Here is a 19,762-nt window from a genome sequence, read left to right as displayed (position 1 = left end):
TGGTTCTATCACTATTTGGCTGTATGATTTGAGGCAAGTTATTTAATCTTTCAAAGCCTCAGTTTCCTCACCTGGAAAGTGGAAATAAATATTTATGCCTCGTAAGGTTGTATTAACACAGGCAAAATTTTCAGGCAGGTACCCATCACATAATGAGTACTTAATTTACTTACTATTATTTCAACACATCTATTTTCTTTCTAATCAATGTTTTCATCCTACTTTTTTTATTTTAGTACTCAAGTCTAAGTTATGAGTGACAGTTGCTTACAAAAGAAAGTGCACAACATACCTTATATAATGCAGATGTGGAGGCTGAGCCCACTGCAAATGCCACTCCTACGATGGAATCAGCGTGGAAATTATCTGCATACGCCATCATGACAATGCCAGTAATTGCCATTATTGCAGCAACTATCTGTCAAATAGGATGCAAAGAAACAGAAAAGCAATGAAACAAAGAAACAGAAAAGCAATGATGCCTCTGGATCCTAGATCAGGCAATTCAAGACTTATAAAACTGCTAAGTAATTCCTTAAACCTAATTACCTTTTGTACATCACTTTTTAAATGTAGGAAGGCTCAGTATTAGAAATAAATCAATATGTTCATGAGATATCCAGGTACAGAATATAAAAGCTGTTCACATTCTAATTAATAGTAATTTTATTATTGTTAATATATTTTTACTTTTTTAGGCCTAATAATTTCAATTTTTTAGCTCAAGCTTTCTAGAGATTAACATTTGTACTGGTGAAATAAATTTAATAGAAAGTCTCTTCTAAGTGTTTTCATATCTTCTGTATTTCATCTATTCTTTTTCCTCCAATTTAGTGTACATTTTAATCAGCTCCTTGGATCAATGTATGTTTCTGAAGATCTCCATCTAATCAGGACCTGATTAGCGAGGCATGATATTGATACAGCTAAGAGGCAAAATTTAGGCCAATGGGAAAAAAGAAAGAAAATAAATTCTCGTAGAGATTTCTAGAGGAGCACGCTGAGTCTCTACTGTCACTTGGAATGTCAAATGGAAGCCAGTACTTCCTTTTGTTCACATGAAATTCATTTTTTCAGAAAAAACACTGAAAGATAATTTCATTTAATTATTCTAGAGCATTAACTGCATAAAGTGAAATATTCATAATTCGACTGAAGTCATGATGGTTTACTGTAAATTGACATGATTCTTGCTATATTCAAAACAGGAGTCTACTCCCTTAGTGAAATAGTTTGTGTCATCTCTTTAATTATCTTGAACTGGTTCTACTAGAAAACAGTTTAGAGCTACAGCAAACAGTAAAATAACGCTGGAACAGGTGACAATATGTCATTTCCTTGTGAAATGGTTTCACTGACTTTAAAATCCAGATGAAAATTTGTGAGAAATTTAAACCTACATGGTAATTAATTTTGTTAAGCTTCAGTTCTGAGTATTCCCAAGTAAAGATAGCTTTTTCACATATGTGATTTTCGGGGGCCCTCTTGAACACTATTAGTGAATGATTTTTTATAACATGTAGATTTTTAACATGTAATTATTGACTCGCTTGAGGCCAGTGCAAAGTATGTTCCCAATGACATTGAATTCAGACGCTGCTAAAGCGTGTCTTTTGTTAATGGTCACCAAAAGCAAGGGCCCACTTAGTTTCAGAGTAGCTCCATATTAAAGTGTCCTTAATGAAAAACAGCAGGAGTACTTGAGAACAGACGTAGACATATCAGCAGTGAAAAATCATCTTCATTAAACATTATCAGGAGGCTGCTTGGTGGGAGGTGGTTTTCTTGCTGAGTGAATATCATATTCTCTAAAGCTGCCGGGTGTGTGTTCTGGTTAGATTCATCCTTAAACTATAGGGAATAGAATTTAATACACACACCACAAGGTGTCAAGGAGATTTCCTAAACAATAAGTAATAGACTCATCGATAAACACAGTGAGGGGGTTATCAAGACCTGGAAATTCTATGAGGGTTATCATTTTCCTTGATTTGGGGATTTGCAATAGTTCTTTGGGGGATCTGATTTCAGGGAAATAAAAAGGCACATTAGATATTGGCACATCCTGACTTGGTTTTGTGTTTAAATAATGTTCACTGGTTAGTGTTCATGAGCACAAATAGATTTCCTTCATAAGACTGAATTAACGGGAGAATACATTTGAGTTAATTTTTGTTTCCTTTTAGCTAAGTGTTGTAATTTCTTGGTCAAATAAACAAGTGGTTACTTCAAGGCTAACAAAACAGTATAAATCCTAACAAACTTTCACATGATGTGCTATTCTATATTTTAAATTATTAAAAGCATTCTATAATACATAACACATGGGTTTAGGTAATTACACACTATAGTATGTCATTCTGGATTTAGAAAATTGTGAAAACCAATTAAAAAACCCCAAAGCAAAAAACAAAATGCTGTCGAGAAAAGGACAGGCAGTTGGTATCATTATCCCCAAGATATGACCACAGGTAGGAACTCTTCCTTTTCTGAGTTAGCCACTAGTAAAAATAGATATGCATAAAATTTCTATTATACTTCCTCAAGATAGGAATTGAATGTGGGTAAAGATTACATAACTCTGTAGCAATTCAAAATCATAACCATAGTGAGCCTCTTAAAGATCTTCATTACTTGTTATATTCAAGTCCTTGTGAAAATGTTAGCCTGGACCACTTAAATTGACATATCAATTACAGTAGTGTCTCTTTCAATTGCTTTAACAGAGAGAAGCATTTTTCACTTTAGGGGGCCAGACAATGCTGAAAGAATGGAAGTTCTGAAAGAATGAAAATCTGAGTATCTGAAATGTTAGAAAAATTCTCCATGATATGAGCAGTAATTCATAAGTTATACAGTAGGTTCCTGGGGGAGGGTGCGGGTGGAGGGGTAGTGGGAATAGATAAATTATTTGCCACATTTTAATTTAAATTTCATAAATATCTGATAGGTCAAATTCTCTATGGCTATATTTTAAGAAATTTTAAATATATTTCTTATCTATATGGTTGTAGGTGAAGGAAGAGATCTCAGCTAATCTTGAAAATGAGGAAAAATTGTGGAGTGGTTGTTAAACCACTAGTTTAACTTTAGAGAGTAAATACTCTTTAGATGTCCAGAGAACAAATATCCTAAGCACGTATGAGTCACGTGCATTTTCAGAATCAATCAGTCATCAAAGAGGGATTAATAATCTTTTCTTCTCAACAGAAAAGCACAAAATGACTCTTCTTGGCCTCAGCTTTCTTGAAATGTGTCTGCAGGAAGCCAGCGCCTAAAAATGCTCATATGTGTTCATTAACATGATGACAACCACTGAAGTGCTCCTGGGACACATTAACATCCATAAGAGGAATTCTGCTGAAAATACACCATCTAGTGGTGCCACCTGCTCGGCTTCTGAAAAATGTGGGTCTCTTGACAATCTATTCCGGTTCCAGCCTCTTAACCAAGCAGAAATGTCTACATAAGATGTAAAACTAGGCCAGACACAGTGGCTCATGCCTGTAATCCCAGCACTTTGGGAGGCCCAGGTGGGTGGATCACATGAAGTCAGGAGTTCGAGACCAGCCTGGCCAACATAGCGAGACCCCGTCTCTACTAAAAATACATAAATTAGTCGTGTTTTTTTGGCACATGCCTGTAATACCAGCTACTCAGGAGGTTGAGGCAGGAGAATCACTTGAATCTTGGAGGTGAGGGTTGCAGTGAGCTGAGATCACATCACTGCACTCCAGCCTGGGCAACAGAATGAGACCCTGTCTCAAAAACAAACAAAAAAGATGGGGGGAAAAAAAAACCCTCACCATTACCATTATCTGAACCCGGCTTAGGTTAGAATGTTAGTAACCATAGTGACCATAAAACTGCCAGCTCCTTCATTTAAAATTTTTCAACCTCTGTGCCCTCACACATTGTGGTGTGCCCACCTGGGGTGAGTCATTGAAGGAAGAGGATTTATTTAGCCCATTATCTCAGCATGCCAGTTGAGTGGCATGGCCTCGTGAGCCACCTATCTTCCTCTGCAGGCTGGGGCCCTCAGAGAGCTCTCTGCACCAATTTTCAGACCCAATCAGAGGGGATCTGTGTGGTCATTGGAGCCTGTTCCTAAAGCCCAAAGAGGGCTTTACCAGTGGACATTTGGTGATCTCACTGTACTAAATGCCACCTGTGACCCTGCGTGGAGGTTGTTTCTTTGATCTTTCAAATAATTAGTTTGTACAGATAAAGCCTAAAGAAATATCTCGCTTTTGGCTGTTTTTGTTTTCTTGTATTTTTTTTCTTTTTCTCTTTTGGCTCAGGCCATCAAAAGCCCACAAAGGTTTGGTCCTTCTCTGCATCTCCATGAGGGTTTATCAACCTTATCCTGTTCACTATGGTTCCCATTCACAGATGTTTTTCACAATTCTTATTTGCATAACAGTACCAGCTTTTTTAGGGTCCAAGGCATTGGATGAACCTTTAGTTGCTTCTCTTCCTACAGTATTCCTTTAAGATTTTAAAGGTCAAAATGAGTGATTATAATCCAAACATGTTTCCTTACTTTGCCTTGAGGTTAATTCTGTTTCTTGAAGCTAGGTGCGTATGAAGCAGCTGGTTCACAAATCAACCCTCGAATTCCAAAGCCTACAGCAGCCCTAAAAATGCAGATCTCAGACCACACTGCTGGCAGCTGCTGCACTCAAGTTGAAGACTAAAGGTCAGTAGTTGAGGTTGGGACACATGTTAATAGTTTGACCAATGAGAAACAGGCTGATGATTATCTCTCTGGGTAAATTTAGATAGAGTCAATTTTCAAGGAACTGTGGCTATACAGAATCCTTAAACCTCTGCATATGTTATATTTAAGGTTCTATGAAAAACTATCTTCTTTACTCAGATTCAATTAAACTGAACAAGTGCTGAAGTATGAAAAATAAGAAGTGTGGCAATCTATAGCTGTCCAGATGCTGTGTGTGAGACGGGCAGTAGGGGTATCTTGGATAGCAGCACACCCAAGGGATGCTGGGCCTCTGAACTCCCCCTCTCCCTACACGCATGGATTTTTATATGAATAAAATCCATTTGAAAATGATCTCAAAGGGAGACCTGGATGTCAAAGTTGTAAAGAAATCCCATGAGGAAAGAATGAAGGATATATGTGGAGGGTAGACACATTGACTGCACCTTGTTGAAGGGGTTACAGATTCCTTGTGGGTGTAAAATCCGACAGCCAGCACAACCCAGCTGTCTCCTCTCTTGGTTGTATTCATAAGTCATTGTCCTGCCAAGATAGGCATAAGAGGGAGGATGACTCCCACTGTCCATCCTCCACTGCCTCTTCTAGGAAGCATGGGAGTTCTGGGTAGAGAATTCTGCGTTGCACATGAATCAAGAGTAACCAAAGGCAAGATGGAAACAAATTGTCAAGTTATGTGTCATCTTAATTCTTATCTTAATATCAGCATAAATCAGTAGCAGCTCAGCTCTAACTGTTTTAGAGCATTCTGGGGCCCAATTTGAATTCAAAGAAGTACCTGCTATACAATGAAAGATTCAGTTTAACTGATGTACTTCAGTCAGTTTTTGGTAGATCCTGGAAAGTCTTTGAAACAGCCATAGTTTGGGAAGCTCACTGCATAGGGACCCAAATATAGCTGGAAAATATGTGGCTCCCAACCCAGAGGGATACTAATTCATTTCATAATCTGCGAAGACAGTTGGGATCTGCTGAACCGTCCACCAACCACCAATATTCTCCATATCTTCAAGGAAATTGGAAAATGTAAGAAAAATTTGAACGACTAATATAAAAAAGAAAGAGAGGGATAAAATCTGAAAGACAGTTTCTACCATTGTAGTCTGGCATCTTCTTTTCACTGGTGTAAAACAGATACCAACAGCAGAGAAGAAAGCTCCCAGCCAGTGGCACATTCCCCTTGGGAAGAACCTTTTTTTTTTTTTTAAGGTGGGTTCTCTGGTTCTTATGAATTTAAGAACTCTAGCTAAACATAAGGTCTGAGAGACAGGAAAACACCTATCTTTTTTTTTTTTTTTTTTTGAGACGGAGTCTCACTCTGTCGCCCAGGCCGGAGTGCAGTGGCTGGATCTCAGCTCACTGCAAGCTCCGCCTCCCGGGTTTATGCCATTCTCCTGCCTCAGCCTCCCGAGTAGCTGGGACTACAGGCGCCCGCCACCTCGCCCGGCTAGTTTTTTGTATTTTTTAGTAGAAACGGGGTTTCACCGTGTTAGCCAGGATGGTCTCGATCTCCTGAACTCGTGATCCACCCGTCTCGGCCTCCCAAAGTGCTGGGATTACAGGCTTGAGCCACCGCGCCCGGCCCTGAAAACACCTATTTTCAAAGCTTCAAGAGCTGGATTATCACTTTCTAACATTTTTGCAATCAAAAAATTATCTTTTAAAGAAGTTTACTAATTTTCATGGGATGATCACAGATTAGCTGCAAGCAATTGCTCATGAAAGGGCTTTTAAACAAACCGTAGATGACCAATAAATTGGCTGAAATGACTTCATACTAAATGTAAAACAGATTACCTTTCTATCTGTAATTCAGTGTTCAAAAGAAAGTATTAGCAAATTATTCATAATACGTAATTCATTTTTATGTGAGCATCAGTAATTCTGGCCTACTGGTGGTCCAGATAAACCCATATTTATGATGTTGTAACTTAAAGTGTCTTTTCATGGTGTTCTTTTTACATAAAAAAAAAAAAAAGTAGAAGTAGGGAAGGCCATAGCTTCTCATTTTAAATGTGTTCATTCCTGGGGCTAAGCATATGAGAATTATAATCCAACAAACATCTGTTTCTAAACTACTGATGCTTTAGCATGAACCAGAAATATAAATTTTAATCTGATGACTGAAAGCATCCCTTTAACTGCTTTTTTTTTTTTTTTTTTTTTTTTTTAAGTAGTCCAGTGGGATGACATCTGGAGGAGCTATGCTTGCGATTATTTATAGATGTGGACAATAAGAGCCACATTTATGTTGTCAGTGCTGTTTGCCCTCCTTTAATTTCTCAAATGACCTAATTATATGTGTTCTCAATATGTCTTGGGAGGAAGATAATTGCTGATACTCTCAAAGGCAAAATGCTGAATACGTTTCTGTGCTTCTCACATTCCATGGCCTGACTGTGGGCATCATTAAAGTTACACTTTACCATTCTTCTGGAACGTGGCATGGAACATGTCCTAATGTTTCACGGTGAGAAGTGAAACACTTCCTCTTACTTAAAAAGAAAAATATCTGATTTTTTACAGGATGCCTGACACTAATGCTTACTATTCTGCTATCTCTGATGTCTTCACTTATGGATAGATTCATTAATAAGTACTTATTAACTATTTAACATTTCTTCTACAGAGTGTTATTAATTACAGATGCTGTATTAGTTTCCTAAGTCTGCTGTAACAAATTACCACAAACTTGGTGACTTAAAACAACAGAAATTTATTCTCTAATGGTTCTGGAGACCAGAAGTTCAAAATACAGCTGGGACCAAAGGCATCTCTAGGGAAGGATACAGTCCTTGCTTCTTCCAGGGTTCTGGTGAGTGTCCTGGCATTCCTGGCTGGTGACCACCTCACTCCAGTCTCTGTGTCTGTGATCACATTGCTGCAGCCTCCTCTTCTGTGTGTGTCTCTTTTGTGAGTCTCTCATAAGGACACTTGTTATTGGATTTAGGTCCTACTCTGATAATCCAAGATGATATCCCCTTTTCAAGATCCTTAAGTTAATAATATCTGCAAAGACCCTTTATCCAAATAAGGTCACAGTGACAGATACGGGAGATTAGGATGTGGACAGATCTTTCTTGGAGTCACTACGCAACCCACTGCAGGTGGCAAATTTAAACTGGCAATGGTTGGTAGCCTCTATGCAGATTTTTGATTTTTAAAATCTGCTATTTAAAGATAAGTTACACAGTTGTTTTCTTTTTCTCTAAAATACCTCAAATAAACACTGTACCTTTTTGGATGTAACCTCTTGCATCAGTGAGGTCCATGGTTAAATGTGTTCATTTGCTCTCTAATACAGTGGATTTTATTGCTGGTAAATCTAGTGGTGAAAACATGGATTTAATGTTGGTGTTTGCATGCCACTAAAAGAACAGAAGAGCCTCCAAATCTCTCTTCTCCTCTCTTCTGACAAGACTCTCCAGGTTCTTATGGGTGATCCATGGTCCATAGTAGTGGAAGACAGTGAAAAGAAAGATCTCGGAAGTATGAATTCATTTACTATATCCTCAAGTATCAATTGAGCCCCTACTTTGTGTCCTGCAATATTCTAGACATTGGAAAGAGAGACAGCTGACTTCCTAGGGGATGACCTATGTTGATACATAGGGCCCCGTGCTTGGAAGGTCCCCACCCTTGGTGTAATGCTCTGTTGTTATCTTAAAATTATTAATAGTTTTTAACAGGGCCCCTGCATTTTCATTTTGCACTGGGCCCCATGGATTATGTAGCACATCTTGAACAGTGGACAATATAGGAAAGCTTCCAGCTCTCAAGGACTTGTCAGGGTATCTGATGGTAGACAGCCAGCACCAGTGCCCCAGGCATAAATATGTGATGCTGAGCCCTTTGGGGTCAAATCTAAGATAAGACAGTAAATAATGTAGTATCACATTTGGATATATTGTAATGGTACCACGGACTGACTCACAGTTTGATTTTGTCTTCTATCAAAGCTTTCTACTTATTATTAATATCAAGCTTCATTTCTAAATGTCACAGCAGCATCTCCCAAGATACAATCAGAATTGTCTAACCAACTTTTTTTTTTTTTAAAAAAAGCTTTCAGGGTTAATGACCATCATAAACCCTCTCTCTAATATAGACATTAGTTTCAGCATTCGGAGGGGGAAAGGACCTTGGAATCATTGCCAATAAGAGCAATGTTTTGATAACAAAATGTTTCAAATTATATCTTGGACATCTCAGAGAAGATAAGTTGTGTAATATTGATGTTCATTTGTACCTCCTTCTAAAGAAGTGTTGTCTCAATATTTTCATCAAAGTCGCATACCGGATTATATGAATGAGATCTGGCTCCTTAAATCTTCAAGGCTTCCAAGCAATCTATTTTTAACATAGAACAAGCATATAAATATATATGTTTTTAATCCATATTACTCCTGAAAGGAATAAACTCAGAACTGAAGTTGTTGGTGGAAGTTTAATGCAGTTCAACTAAAGATTTGTATCCAAAAGAAGTTGTTGCTTGTAGTTCCATTTCTGCATTAGTCACACTAGATATATAGTCACTTTTAACAGCATTGTGCCATTACCAGTGACTTTAATTATTGTTTGGTAATCTTATCTACTTACACCAATATTAATTAAATTCATCTGGTGGGGGGAATGGGGGTCATCTCAACATATGTTGATTGAAAAATGCAAACCATAGTCTTTATAGTGGCTAATTTTCTCAGACCCTTCATTCCTGAGGACAGAAGGAGTTGATCACACCACTAATTCTAAAAATTGATTCTAAAATAGGAACTTGTTTTCTCTGCCTGTTTTAGTGCCTCCTGTTGGAATCAGCTCACTAACCAGTAGAAACAAACTGTTTATCCTTCCATGATGTTGTAACTGCCTGGGCTTTCTAATGCGTCTTCAGATTTCAGTTTGTACTCAGAACAAGTGAGAAAAGTTTTACAGAAACTCCACAAAACAAAGCAGACAGGCTCTCCTGAAGCCAAGGATTTATGATAAAGGCAGGCATCACACATTGAATCAAGTATGCCATTACCCTCACTCCCATGAACCTGTCTTTCAGCACAATCCACGACAGCAAGAAGACAAAGGCTTTGTTACAACAGAACAGAGCGGAGACATCAGTGGCTGTCAGCTTCTTTAAAGCCAGTAAATAAAGGTAATTAGTCAACGTCCATAGAATAGAAAAGGGAGCAGTTCTTTTAAGAAAGAGCTTCAACGTCAGACCATCTTCACCAAAAATCCGACTGCATTCCCTAGGAAAGAAAACAGAAATTAATATCCAGGTACTGATGGTGACACCTCTTGTCTTATCTGACTCATCGCAGCCATTTTCAGGTAAGAGCACAAACACTCAATACCCATCCTTCATCTGTGAAGTATACCAAACCCAGTTCTGAAATCTGCAGGCTTCAGGGAGTGTATGAGGTTCCTTGGAAAACAGCCCACGTGTGCCCAAACACAGAGCTAGGCCCTCTTCTCTGAGATATTCTCTGGAGGTTGCCTGAAAAGCCATTCTGTCATTTTTGAGCATTCTCAGAAGAGCCTGGAGAAATACAGAAATGGGTAGTTGCTGAAATCACTAGCTACTGGAAGAGGGAGAAGATTCTTTCCCAGTGGGCAAATGAGAGAGGGTCAAGGCCGCTACTATTCTGTGAACAGGCTACAGACAACTCCTAGAACCCAGAGGGAAAGGGACTGTCATACGTCTGTGCGGCACACATGTCTTTGGGTTTTATTTCTAAGACACTACGCCTTTCTAATATATCTGCCCAATTGACTAATTCTTTTCTTGCTAGCATTTTTAAGGCAGAAAAATGAAGAAAGGCTCTGTGATAACTCCCACATGATAAAAACTAAATAGAAAACTCAGGTTGTACTTAGATACAAACATTTGGCCCTTTTGTGGAGAAATTGTCTGAATTCAGTGTCAGAAAATGGTCACTTCAATTGTTAAATCTTCTATTTGATTTTCAATTAAGTTGGCTACATTTAGCCCCAGGGGCCATTTTTTCCTTTAAGTCCTAGGCCTAAACGTGATTTTTTTTTTTTTTTTTTCCTAGGTCTGGCTCTGTTACCCAGGCTGGAATGCAGTGGCGTGATCTTGGTTCACTGCAACCTCCGCCTCCCAGACTCAAGCCATCCTCACACGTCCGCCTCCTGAGTAGCTGGGACTACAGGCACGCACCACCATGCCAGGCTAGTTTTTGAAAATTTTTTGTAGAGACAGGATTTCATGCTGTTGCCCAGGCTTGTCTCAAACCCGTAAGCTCAGGTGATCTGCTTGCCTTGGCCTCCCAAAGTGCCGGGATTACAGGCAAGAGCCACCGCACCTGGCTCTGAGGGGCCATTTTAATAAAAATGTTCAAGCTAGTCATACATACAGGTAGTAATGGAAGTGACACAGTGACTGTGCCTATATGACTATGGACTGAAAACAGACTTACTACTGGGAGAATTTTACTTAATTTTTTTCCACTCAATTGTCCATGAACATTCAAGCATTTATGGGGCAACTGTCAGGCATTGTATTTTCATGAGTAGTATAAGTAATCTTGTTCAAAGCAATACATTATTAACATATGCATATGTTTATAATGAAATCTACTTACAGGACTCTAGTACTGGTACTAGTTTCTTTTCCAGTTTTAAATGAAATTAGTGTGCCTCAAAGTATTGCAAATCAAAGTAAATTCTAGCCAATGTTTGCCTCACATGAACGTTCACATGAATGATGTAATCCCAAAAAAGGACCATGTAGAGAGGAGGAGTGATAAAGAATTTAGGCACAGGGAGTACAGCCTTAAAGATTAAGTTTCATAGTAAATGTGACTTTCAACTGGATGAGAATGTTGGGAGTTGCAGGTCAGCGGTTGCAGGAAGGTTAAAGACATGTGTTGCACACACAGAAACTTGTATTGAAATTTGTTTACTTTCATGTAGGAGACTACCAAAAAGGAAGGATTTTTGTAAAATGAAAGTAAGATTTCCCAAAGATAAATTTTAACTTTAAAGAGACAGAACTTCAAAGAAGAGATTAAATAACCTAAAGCCTTCTGTAAAGTAAACAGAAATTACACATGCTCACATACACAGGAAAGTGAACAGTGTCTCTGGAGCCCCACGGCCAATGGGATAGTCTGAATTAGCACTATACATAGAACCAGAGGAAGTTTTCATAGAGCATCCTGGGCACAAAGTTCATATTCTATACTTATAAGGTGATCTGCTCCATGAGAAAGCTGCTGTGTAGAGCTGGAATTGAGAGTCGTGGGTTTATCCTATCATTTAGAACCACTGATTGACTTTTTTATTAAGAACCACCACAACAAAACCCATTCCTGATTAAAGGGTTTCTTTTTCTTATCACTGGCTCTAGCCAGCGATTGTTCTTCAACCAGGAGCCCACCATCATGCTGGGAGGAGTGCTCCTAAGCAAAGATTTTGGACACAGGGAAGACCAACAGCTGTGTACTCCAGACAGGCAGAGCCTGACCAGCAAAGCAGCTGGGAAGACGCTGCTGCCAGGCGGAGACTGTTCTCACCTGGCTCATCTTGTCTCCCAGGTGTTTGTTCCCTCATTGTTCCCCTTTCCTTCCCCTTCTCTCATAGCCAACCTTCTCCCCTTTGTCACTGTCGTTGTAGACATTAAAAATGCTCTCCATCCAAATGCCAGGCCACTTGTGTAAAATCCCGTACTATTTAAGCATTAAACTCTAAGAAACATGAAAACTAAAAATATGGATTTTTATGGAGAAGCAAATAAACAGTACGTTTCTCTTCGGGATGATGAGATCAGACTTTCTGGGCAAGTGGCATTGACAGGTGGTATAGCTTGAAATGAAGCATAGAAGTTAGAGGACACTAATGATTTAGTTATGCTTATTATTAAAACAGCAGCCACTAGTTATTGAACCCTTTCTATATGTTAAATAGCATCTTAAGCACATTTTATAGGTGCCTGACATAGGCAAATATCTTTGCTGTAGTTTAATGCTTTCTAAAGATTTTTTCCCCTAAGAAAACATCCTTGTTGAATGGCGTAAACCCAGGAGGCGGAGCTTGCAGTGAGCTGAGATCTGGCCACTGCACTCCAGCCTGGGTGACAGAGTGAGACTCCGTCTCAACAACAACAACAACAACAACAACAACAAAATCCTTGTTAATAATATGCTATACAATTTTTTCTTCCTAAATTTCGAATTCACCTGAGGCAACTGAATTCTCCTGTAGTATATAAATGATTATCAAAAACTACTTCTAAATAGACAGTCCTCACCATCTAGATTTGATACTTTATTGAAAATTATTTTGATGTTACTGATGAGAAAATAGAGGTTCTGCTGTTATGGGACAAATCCTATTTCCAGTCTTATACACTAACTATTTTCCCCTTGTTCAATCATGAGAGCTTCGGGAATGACTTCTTGACAGATGGTATTAATGAGTCTACAGGGAAAAAAAGATCAAGGATCTAAGAACTGTCTGACAATTTTACCTCTCATATGGAGGAGGCCAATGGAGAATATTCCCTTCAAAGATAGTGTTTTCTGCTTGACAATAAGAGCCTGTTGATTCTATTTCAGAAATGGTCAACTTCACTCTACATGCACTATAGGTAGAGTGCTAAATCAGATTTTACTAAGTTCAGAGTTAGAGAGATGTGAAAAAGATAGTTCATTCCCAAACAACATTTCTGCTAGCAGCAGTCTCTTGTTTTAAATCAGTTATCTTAAATCAAACTGACTTAGCTTGCTTTGAAGTATTCTTGAGGTACTTCTTTTTATACAAAACTTTTTTTTGTTTTAAATCAATGTGTTTGTCTAAACCATGGAAGCATTCAAGTAGAACACATATACTGTATAGGTGCACATAGGTATCTTCAAACAGGGACAACTGTAGTCTGATAATCACATTCCCCCATAATCACTTATTAAATATTGTTTAAAAAATTTTACAATGTAAGATCATGTCTACTTTGATGAGAATCAAATACAAAATACCTTTAGTAATCTCAAAGAGTTATAGGGCTCTCCCAAGCCAGTAAGCATTTATTCTTTTTGAATTGTTTTTTTACTTCTTTCATTATAGCTGAGTTTTCATGGACACATATAGAAAATCAACTCATGGTGAGAATTTATATTCCTAAGCACTTGCAAAGTGGTGATAGGAAATGGAAGTTGAGGCAAGACACATTGGCTTATGCCTGTAATCCCAGCACTTTGGGAGGCCACAAACCACATGATTATCTCAATAGATGCAGAAAAGGCCTTTGACAAAATTCAACAGCCCTTCATGCTAGAAGCTCTCAATAAACTAGGTATTGATGGAACATACCTCAAAATAATAAGACCTGTTTATGACAAACCCACAGCTAATACACTGGGCAAAAGCTAGAAGCATTCCCTTTGAGAAAAAAAAAAAAAAAAAAAAAAAACCAGTGCAAGACAAGGATGCCCACTCTCACCACTCCTATTCAACAAAGCATTTGGAAGTTCTGGCCAGGGTGATCAGGCAAGAGAGAAAAATAAAGGGTATCCAAATAGGAAAAGAGGAAGTCAAATTGTCTCTGTTTGCAGATGACATGATTTTGTATATTTAGAAAACCTTATCGTCTCAGCCCAAAATCTCCTTAAGCTGATAAGCAACTTCAGGAAAGCCTCAGGATACAAAATCAATGTGCAAATATCAGAAGCATTCCTATACACCAGTAACAGAAAGCCAAATCATGAGTGAACTCCTATTCACGATTGTTCAAAGAGAACAAAATACCTAAGAATCCAGCTTACAAGGGATGTGAAGGACCTCTTCAAGGAGAACTACCAACCATTGCTCAAGAAAATGAGAGGACACAAACAGATGGGAAAACATTCCATACTCATTGATAGGAAGAATAATTCAATGCTCTTCCCATCAAGCTAGCATTGACTTTCTTCACCAAATTGGGAAAAAAACTACTTTAAATTTCATATAGAACCAAAAAAGAGCCCACATAGCCGAGATAATCCTAAGCCAAAAGAACCAAGCTGGAGGCATCACGCCACCTGACTTCAAACTAAACTATCCTACAAGGCTACAGGAACCAAAACAGCATGGTACTGGTACCAAAACAGAGATATAGACCAATGGAGCAGAACAGAGGCCTCAGAAATAACACCACACACCTACAACCATCTGATCTTTGACAAGCCTGACAAAAACGAGCACTGGGAAAAGGATTCCCTATTTAACAAATGGTGTTGGGAAAACTGGCTAGCCATATGCAGAAAACTGAAACTGGACCCCTTCCTTATACCTTATATAAAAATTAACTCAAGGTGGATTGAAGACCTAAACGTAAGACTTAAAACCATAAAAAACCTGAGAAGAAAACCTGGGCAATACCATTCAGGACATAAGCATGGGTAAAGACTTCATGACTAGACCAGGCACAGTGGCTCACGCCTGTAATCCCAGCACTTTTGGAGACCAAGGTGGGTGGATCACGAGGTCAAGAGATCGGGCCCATCCTGGCTAACATGGTGAAACCACGTCTCTACTAAAAATACAAAAAATTAGCTGGGCGTGGTGGTGGGCGCCTGTAGTCCCAGCTACTCGGGAGGCTGAGGCAGGAGAATGGTGTGAACCTGGGAGGTGGAGCTGTCAGTGAGCTGAGATCGTGCCACTGCACTCCAGCCTGGGTGACAGAGTGAGGCTCCATCTTAGAAAAAGAAAAAAAAAAAAAAGACTTCATGACTAAAACACCAAAAGCAATGGCGACAAAAGCCAAAATTGACAAATGGGATCTAATAAAACTAAGGAGCTTCTGCACAGCAAAAGAAACTATCATCAGAGTGAACAGGCAACCTACAGAATGGGAAAAACATTTTTGCAATCTATCCTTCTGACAAAGTGCTAATATCCAGAATCTACAAAGAACTTAAACATCAAAACGTGGGCAAAGGAGATGAACAGGCACTTTTCAAAAGAAGACATTTATGCAGCCAACAAGCTATGAAAAAAAGCTTATCATCACTGGTCATTAGAGAAATACAGATCAAAACCAGAGTGAGATCCCATCTCAGGCCAGTGAGAATGCCGATCATCATTAATAAGTCAGGAAACAACAGATGCTGGGGAGGATGTGGAGAAACAGGAACAATTTTACACTGTTGGTGAGAGTGTAAATTAGTTCAACCATTGTGGAAGACAGTGTGACGATTCCTCAAGGATCTAGAACTAGAAATACCATTTGACCCAGCAATCCCGTTACTGGGTATATACCCAAAGGATTATAAATCATTCTAAAAACACACATGCACACATATGTTTATTGCGGCACTGTTCACAATAGCAAAGACTTGGAACCAACCCAAATGCCCATCAATGATAGACTGGATAAAGAAAATGTGGCACATATACACCATGGAATACTATGCAGCCATAAAAAAGGATGAGTTCATGTCCTTTGCAGGCTGTGGATGAAGCTGGAAACTGTTCTCAGCAAACTAACACAAGAACAGAAAACCAAACACTGCATGTTCTCACTCATTAGTGGGAGTTGAACAACGAGAACACATGGACACAGGGAGGGGAACATCCCACACTGGGGCCTGTTGGTGGAGGTGGGGGACTAGGGGAGTGATAGCACTGGGAGAAATACCTAACATAGATGATGGGTTGATGGGTGCAGCAAACCACCATGGTACGTGTATACCTATGTAACAAAGCTGCATGTTCTGCACATGTACCCCAGAACTTAAAGTATAATAAAAACAGAGAAATTAGACATTCTTCAAGGCCAAATGAATAAAGAATAATTAGTACATGCACCTTCAAAAAAAGAAAGAAAGAAAATGGTAGTTGAGGCCAGGCATGGTGGCTCACGCCTGTAATCCCAGCTCTTTGGGAGGCCAAGGTGATCAGATCACTTGAGACCAGGAGTTCCACAGCAGTCTGGCCAACATGGTGAAACCCATCTCTACTGAAAATACAAAAAAATTAGCTGGGCATGGTGGCACGTGCTTGTAACCCAAGCTACTCAAGAGGCTGAGTCAAGGGGCAAAGGTTATAGTGAACTGAGATCGTGCCACTGCACTCCAGCCTGGGTGACAGAGCAAGACTCTGTCTCAAAAACACAGGAAATGGAATTTTTGAAGATAGCCCCTTCCAAGTTAAGTTTATAAGAAGAGTCTTCTAATGTACCAACTGTAATAATTTCTTTTCATTTGGTATAGGGGCAAGAAAGATTTTGGCCCCTGGAAGACAAATTTATTCTGCTAAGGACTAAGTCCATGTGGAGGACTCTTCTTCCATCTGCCGTCTACTGATGTCCCTATTTTTTTTTTTTTTTTCTGGGTGATTAGAGCAATTTTCCTGGAAGTCACTTCTCAGCATCAGGCTTTTCCCTCTTCGTGGAGCTGTTCACTGGCAAAGGTACTTGGACCCAAATGCTGCTTTTGCCTCCCTTGTGTGCCATGCAGCACTGGGTAACATCAGCCCTGTCAGCTTCCTGAGCTATCCAAGAGGGGGTTACAAAAGCCAGGTTTAGTACAGAACAACCACTGGAACCATAAGACTTTAAGCCCAACCACCACTGTTCATGGTTAGCAAGGAAAAAGACAAAGCCCCCATGTGCATCTAGCCAGCAAAGAATAGCATCTTTTCAAGTTTCTTAATGCCAAACTCCTCATCGCATGAAATCAGGCTATGTCATCTGCTAGGCATCTCAGTGTCAGGAATATTGAGCAAATGTTTGTGTAACAATTAATCTTATTAATACCATTTTTTTTTTCCTGGGCTTGATGCACTAGGATGTTCTTATAAAACACGACTTTCAGAAATAGATCTAGATTTAAATCTTGGTTCTCTTATTTATAAGTGTATAACCTTGGATGAGTCATTCGACCTTCCTGAATTTGTTTCCTCTTGTCTTAAAATGGGGATAACACCACCTTAAAATGTAAATGTTACCACCGGTCGTAAGACATGCAAAAGCACCAGTACAGTGCCTGCCATGTTATAGACACATTTGTATTTTTAAGGAAGGACTGATTCTGCTTCTAGTGCTCATCACCAACCTTAGATCTTGCTGCTTCACATACCCCAAAAAACTCAACTCATATTCCCAAGAGATAAAAATGGGCATATTTTCATAAAACATTTCAATAATCTCTTATTGGCCAGTTAACATGAAACGTACCTGAATTTTTTCATTGGAGATTGCTTTTCTTGAGCAGTGGCTAGATGACCAGAATAATAGACTGGGAAAAACATAATGTTCCAGTTTGTTGAAAACCAAGTCATGAAAAATGGGCAATAGAAGTTCTTATAAGTAATTTTTACAATCTGTGTAGTTCCAACCCAAGACGATGATACTGACAAGATGATCAAGAGTCCCCAGATGCCCTTCAGAACCATGGACGTGCAGGACAGGCAGCGAGCCTTGATTCTGTTTTCTTGGCTGCTGTTCTCAGAATGAGTCTGTGTCCCATCGTCTGCTGGAAACAGGAAAGGAATACAAATGTGTGGAAAGCAGGTTATGAAACAGCAATCAAATATATCAGCTCCTTAAAAAAGATGAATGAAACCAAAGAGGCAGACAGTAGAATTACCAGTGTTTTTCTTTTCTACCATCATTTGAGGAGACTGATAATTTCGGCTCACTTTTTCTCTGGACTCTCTGCTCTACCCAATACAGTAAGCATCTGAGTCCCCATCCAGTCCATGAGGTTGCTCATGGACTTGGTGGATGCTATGCTGTTTTCCAGTGTACCCTTGCCTTGTAAGAGCAGTACTCATCCCAGCCCCCAAAGACTGGTCTTGGCCCTGTGCCCTGCTTTCTCCTATCAAATGTGAGAAGATGTGAGGCATAACACCTCCCATTAGAAGCCTTAGGAAGCATCCCAAGGTCCTACCAGCTCTCTTGCTCTTCCCCTCTGTCATTACAATGTAAAACACCAATAGAAACGGTTCTTTCTGTCTGTAGGGGGAAATGAGCAGAATGCAGCCCAAGCTGCTCTGTATGCACCAACATGAAAAGGGAGTGACAAATAAATATTTGTTTCCATTTTCCTTTTTTTTTTTAAGTTGTAGCAAATGGCCTGGTGGTGTGACTCATGCCTGTCATCTCAGCACTTTGGGAGGCCAAGGCAGGAGGATCACTTGAATTCAGGAGTTCGAGACCAGCTTGGGCAACAAAGCGAGACCTTGTCTATGGAAAAAAAAAAAATTAGCAGGGGGATGGGGCATACACCTTTAGTCCCAGCAACTCCAAAGGAATCCCTTGAGCCCAGGAGTTTGAGGCTGCAGTGAGCAATGATTGTACCACTGCACTCCAGCCTGGGTGACAGACGGAGACCCGGTCTCTTAAAAAAAAAAAATGCAGCAGAGATGATTACTAAATTAAAAGTAATGTGTACCAAGAACAGAGCAAGTCCTGACTACAGTCATTTCCCACCTCATCACAAATGACTATTTAATATATTTCTGGGAACACAATAAATTCTACTTTGTACGTTTACTAAGACAATGTAGTAGCAATTTTATAGCACCCTAAAATAGCCAAAACTCTCTAAAAGTGATAATCATGAAGGCTGTCTCCCTTCATGGAAAAAACAAGTTAACATAATGAATTCATGTACCTATCAGGAAGCTAAACAGGAACAGAAGTCACTCTGAGTCCCTGAGTTGAGATCCCAGATGGTAATTGTCTACAAGATTCTCTTGTGTCTCCAGGGAACCCCACATAAGCACGAGGCCTATGCTGAGGGTTAAAGTCGCGCAGCCGGGAGATTGCCGATGGCAGTGTGTGGGGCCCGCTCACTTTGTGTCTCCAGCACCTGCTGGCTCTGCTGCTGAATGTGTTCCTACTGCTTAATGAGCCAGGTGTGGCTGCCCGCCCCACTGTGTTAAAAACCTTTACCTAGGGCCGGACGCGGTGGCTCAAGCCTGTAATCCCAGCACTTTGGGAGGCCGAGACGGGCGGATCACGAGGTCAGGAGATTGAGACCATCCTGGCTAACACGGTGAAACCCCGTCTCTACTAAAAAAAAAAAT

The 19,762-nt window shown here is 39.6% G+C and overlaps 1 protein-coding gene across 9 annotated transcripts in view; it reads right to left on the bottom strand.

Moving 5' to 3' along the window:
* The window catches only part of SLC35F4 (solute carrier family 35 member F4), a 294,434-nt gene that overhangs the window by 7,681 nt on the left and 266,991 nt on the right, over positions 1-19,762 (bottom strand). For 4 of the 9 annotated variants that reach the window (XM_026456169.1, XM_026456167.1, XM_026456160.1 and 1 more), the window contains 3 exons: positions 17,907-18,201; positions 9,762-9,981; positions 293-418 (listed from right to left, as the gene is read on the bottom strand). In XM_026456169.1, coding sequence (XP_026311954.1) covers positions 293-418; positions 9,762-9,981; positions 17,907-18,124 — 564 coding nt within the window. In that variant the 5' untranslated portion in view covers positions 18,125-18,201. Of the gene's footprint in view, positions 1-292; positions 419-7,973; positions 8,064-8,987; positions 9,089-9,562; positions 9,982-17,906; positions 18,205-19,762 lie in introns of all 9 variants that reach the window. The other 5 variants (XM_026456165.2, XM_026456170.2, XM_026456168.1 and 2 more) reach the window with 3 other exon arrangements.

The sequence above is a fragment of the Piliocolobus tephrosceles genome, chromosome 6, assembly GCF_002776525.5.
Source record: "Piliocolobus tephrosceles isolate RC106 chromosome 6, ASM277652v3, whole genome shotgun sequence".
In the NCBI taxonomy this organism is placed as follows: domain Eukaryota; kingdom Metazoa; phylum Chordata; class Mammalia; order Primates; family Cercopithecidae; genus Piliocolobus; species Piliocolobus tephrosceles.
Note: the sequence above shows the minus strand (reverse complement) of the source record. Positions and strands in the feature narration are given on the sequence as shown.